This window comes from Eurytemora carolleeae, unplaced genomic scaffold (genome assembly GCF_000591075.1).
Source record: "Eurytemora carolleeae unplaced genomic scaffold, Eaff_2.0 scaffold434, whole genome shotgun sequence".
NCBI classification, from domain to species: Eukaryota; Metazoa; Arthropoda; class Copepoda; order Calanoida; family Temoridae; genus Eurytemora; species Eurytemora carolleeae.
Genome location: NW_019396707.1, coordinates 94,274 through 99,515, shown reverse-complemented (window position 1 = coordinate 99,515; position 5,242 = coordinate 94,274). Strand labels below are relative to the sequence as shown.

At 31.0% G+C, this 5,242-nt stretch overlaps 1 protein-coding gene across 1 annotated transcript in view; it reads right to left on the bottom strand.

Moving 5' to 3' along the window:
* LOC111707636 (neurobeachin-like) overlaps window positions 1-5,242 on the bottom strand; it is a 90,583-nt gene that overhangs the window by 50,471 nt on the left and 34,870 nt on the right. The window contains 5 exon segments of the mRNA XM_023480769.1: window positions 999-1,039; window positions 3,757-3,814; window positions 3,979-4,105; window positions 4,560-4,624; window positions 4,888-4,932. Of these exon segments, the coding sequence (XP_023336537.1) occupies window positions 999-1,039; window positions 3,757-3,814; window positions 3,979-4,105; window positions 4,560-4,624; window positions 4,888-4,932 (336 nt within the window).

Here is a 5,242-nt window from a genome sequence, read left to right as displayed (position 1 = left end):
GTCTACAATAATACAATAGTTTAAAGGGACATGTCTACAATAATACAATAGTTTAAAGGGACACGTCTACAATAATACAATAGTTTAAAGGGACATGTCTACAATAATACAATAGTTTAAAGGGACATGTCTATAATAATACTATAGCTTAAATGTTTAAGTTTCAAGTGTCCCTCCGGTCTAAATCACAACAGTACCTTTAAACTTTTGTTTGAGATTTTAGTTTATAATTTTCTCTTTATGTAGCAGAGACAAAAAAGACAATGCAAAGAATTTTACTCTTTTCAAGATAGAAAAAATACCGATATAATCCTAATATGTTTACAGGGTACCTATGTGAATCAGGCGTGTAATTATTTTTAAATGCGGGGTGAAATGAAATATCGTCGAAAGATAATAATTTGACGTAAAAACACAAAAAGAAATTCAATAACCGTGACGAACAAGATTTTAAATATAAAGATAATTTAATATGTTAGTGTTTTCGTTATAAATAAGTTCGATCACTGACTTTCTAGATGTAAAAAGAAATCTTTTTTAAGAATTTAAATTTAGAAATTTACAAGTAACATAAAGTAAAGCTTTCAAGATTCCAAGGATTAGAAAAAATCCAAGAAAAAATATTTTTTTTAGTCTTCAAAAGCAATAGTTAAATAGAAATTTATAACTTTAATAAACTTCTTGGTATTAACTAAAATATATAGTAAAGATAAAAATAAAATACTCGATAAAAATTTAGTTTAAAGGGACAGTCAGATTAATCTAATAAAACCTTGGAATTCAAAAATGCCATTAACGATTGGCAAGCGTACATATTTTTGTTTTAAAATTGAAGGCACTCTTTTCTTAAATTATATTTCTCCCAAAAAGACTAAATATAAATATACTTTAAAAAACTTCAATCAAGTTTTAGCGTTTCTTGATTGAAGAATAACTTGGAAATACGATCACAATATCTTTAAGTTTTTGCATGAAAAATATGGAGATTTTTCGCTCACCTTGCTTTGTCTGATTAGCTGTGCCGAAACTTTCAACATCACTGAAAATATTCAAATTTAAAATTTTTTTTTTCATTTATACCTCGCAATTGTTTAGTAATACAAAAATAAATCCAAATAGTATCCATCTCATGAAACCCTAGAAAAAATTAATTACACCGTCAAGAAACAGAACGTTAAATAAAAAAACCTAAATTTTAATAAATTTTTTTTTTCTGGTTATATTTACATCAGAGCTAGGTTGAAAAGACTAAAAAGAAATTGATCTCATAAAAATTCATAACACAGACGGAAAAATATTTTGCAAAAATTCAAAGGGATATTTGCAAAAATAGTAACACAGAGATAAAAAGTGACTAGGTGTAGAGGCCAAAGGAGAGCTGCTAGTTTTACGAAGCCTCCTCCCCGAATGATCAATATTAATCTTCGCTTACATTAGGGGTTAACCTTTATTGATAAAAGGGCACCTTGCGATTAGCGGGGAAAAATATGCCGAGTGTCTCTGAAAAAAGTGTGTTCAGGTTTGTAAGCCTACTACAGTGATCACCAGAAAACGGAGACGACTTTTAAACTCAAATTATGACTCTAAATAGTACAATAAACATTAGACACATCAATTGTGAAGTGTAAACAGACCCATTTTACTTAATTAGTAATTTATTGAGTTCGTAGTAAAACTATTTGCTTTGCAACAACCTCAAAAGCACTTAAGTACTGCTAAAATGTCGTCTTCCTATTACATTGCTGTCCGATCACCACTGTAAAAATCGATGAAATGTGTAAAAAATTTAATCTTGTCAGTATCATACCAACAAATGAGGGGTCGTCGATGAAACTGTTTTCTCTAAAATACCGTTTTAACCTTTAAACGGGGACCTAATATTCGAAAATGTGCTCTGTCTCTTTTCCAAAGATTTTCAAAAAAGTTACAATTTTATTTTTACGTTTTATACGACAGTATTGAATAAATTGCACATTTTCAATGATAGAATTGAGGATCTTTAAAACTAAATGACGGAAAAAGATTTGATTTTTTTTAAAGAGTCCGACGACATTTCGATTACATTTTGAAGACTAAAACGGCATTTTAGACGACGTTTTGAGGGTGAAAACAATTAATATCCTCGGAAATGGGATCGAGTACATTTTCTAATATTAGGCCTAATTTTAAGGTTAAAACGGCATTTTAGGGAATAAAAATTCATCGACGACCTCCCATATATGGGAATTGTAACAATAAGTAGCACTTTTTAACAAAATACAAGGATATTTTTCAAATCAGACTTTTAGGGACGTCCCACTTCCACAATACCATTTCGAAATAAGCATACTAAACCGGATTGGATTGAGGGAAAAAACATAAAGGATGTATTTGATATATTTTCCATAAATCCAGATTAAAATGAATTAGCCTAAAACATTTACTTTTAAACATTGCATTTTTATTTTAGAACATTTTGATAACAATGGCTGAATATAATAAGAAATGGTTCTTATTTCTCTTAGATAATGGAGCTATAATGGTAAATAGGAAGCCAAAAAAAGGGTTCACAACGGTTTTAATGGATAGTGCAAAATTAAAATAGCAGTATCAAATAAGAGGGAGGGGGGTGTCTGACACATTCCAAAGGAGAGCTGCTAGTTTTACGAAGCCTCCTCCCCGAATGATCAATATTAATCTTCGCTTACATTAGGGGTTAACCTTTATTGATAAAAGGACACCTTGCGATTAGCGGGGAAACATATGTGCTTTTAACTTCATAATATGTTTTTTACATATTTTGAAAAAATTCAAATTAATATGATCTTAAACAAAACCAGAATGAAAAGCTAGTATTTTTAATTATATAGGACCTAAATTGGAGCATGATTGAGAGAAGAAAGATAGAGCCAAGATATAACAAAAGATCAATCCAAGTCGATCCAAGATTGGGCCAAGATCATACCAAGATTGAGTCAAGATCGAACCAAGATTGAGCTAAGATAAAACCAAGATCGAGCCAAGATCAAGCCAAGATTGGATAGATCTGAGTGAAGAGTATTTAAGAATCTGAAGACTCTAATCTTGACTAAAGATTGGCATCTCTCCGGGTTTGAGGATATCTAATTTATCCTTCAAGCCAACATGAAAAAAAACAAGAATAATAAGATTCATCAAATAGAAAACATCAAACAAATGGAAACATAAATCCTATTATCAGTATACAGGGTTACCCGCAAAGAATGAGATTTCAATGACGACCTACATCTGAAGGAATTAGAACGATCTGAAGGCCTCACTACGTTTTTTGCTTTTTATTAACTCTATACTAATTTGTTTGACAAAGAATGTTGCAGGGAACCAAGAATGTTGCAGGGAACCAAGAATGTTGCAGGGAACCAAGAATGTTGCAGGGAACCAAGAATTTTGCAGGGAACCAAGAATGTTGCAGGGAACCAAGAATGTTGCAGGGAACCAAGAATGTAAAAAAAAACATAAAAGATTCTCATCTCTAAATTTTCTGTTTTGTGGGCAACACAGTATGTATGTATATGTGTTCGAACAAGTGTGTGCACTTTTCCAAGCAATAATTAATAAAACTTATATAATTAAAAATAAGACATAATATTTAATATTATAACGCTACTAAAAGCGACCGTGATATAAGTCAATATTTAATATTAACCTCATATAATGATCTTTTGATAAAAATTCAAGTACAAATACAATAAAAGAGACGAGATAAACAAATTAATTATTTTTTTCTCTAAATCTTACTTGGATTCTCAAGTCTGAAATGGGGTTCAGGTTGGGGGTGTTTCTGTAGAAATATTTCCTAAATAAAATCTCAATATTATTTGTTTAATATTGGTACACTTTTTTATCATTTCATGTCATTTCATGTCATTTCATGTCATTTCATGTCATTTCATGTCATTTCATGTCATTTCATGTAATTTCATGTAATTTCATGTCATTTCATGTTGTTACGGTACATACCTGTCCGACATGCTCCGTGAGTATCTCGTACAGCACGTTGTACACGGGTAGAGTAAGATGGGTGTCATGTACAAGAAGTTTCTCAACAAGTAAACTGTACAAGTTATGGGGATTCATCACGTCATACCTAGATAGAAATATAGAAATAGATAGATACAAAATTGAAAGATAGATAAACCAAATACATATAATAAAGCTCTTCGCTCATATATATATATATATTTATGTGTTAGCTGTAGCTGGCCAAACCGCTGGACCAATTGGCTGGTTTCTTTAGGAAACCCATGTTAATGACACAGACTGAAAGTTTATCTGGAAATTTTTTAAGTCATGAATTAATACCAAGCGCGGGTAAACGGCGGCGGAAGTAACTATGACTATTATTAACAATGTAAATCTGAGCGAAGCCGGGTACTCCAGCTAGTAGTTATCATTTATGGTTTAAATTAAACGTGATTCTATAATATGAATTAATCCAACAAACAAAAAAACCACCATGCACATTGCACATTGCACAATAAAACGTAGCCAAACAAAAACATTATTTCTCAATGCCCGAATTAAATTTTAAAACTTCTTACTTCCTTTTATGAGTTGACCTAGAGAGGAAAAATCCCAACAGCTTCAAGGCCTGAAGCCTGATAACCTAGATAACATTCAAGTATTAAAAATGAATAAAGGAATGAATTGGTGAATGAATTAATAAAAAAATTCATGTGGATCAAATTAAAGAATGTAAGAAATAATTCATTATGTTTAGAATTAACGAATGTAAGAATGAATTAATGAATGGGGCATTCAATAGATGTATCAATAAATAAATTACTGAATGTATTTAAGGATAAATAGATGAATGAATGAATGAAAGGATGAATAAATGAATGAATGAATGAATGATAATTATGATACCTGGGACTGTGACTCTAAAAGCTTGAAAACAGTTTTAACACCACCCTAAAATAATATAAGTTCATTCAAATCTTTAATTCAAAAATATCTATATATATATATAAAGTAGAAAACTCTTTCTGTTTGTCTGGCTGATCATAACTCAGGAATCCCTTGACCAATTTGCCTCAAATTTTTATTGGGGCACTCGGAAAAACCGCCACAACCTTTCTTTCCTGGGTTTCATGAGTTTTACAGCAAAAACCTTTTTTTCCAGACAAAGCTGGGTTCTCAAACTAGTATTTATATAAGCTTGGAAAGTCTGTAAAATATATTTAAATATAAACGAAACATTGAAACCCCACCCCCCCCCCCC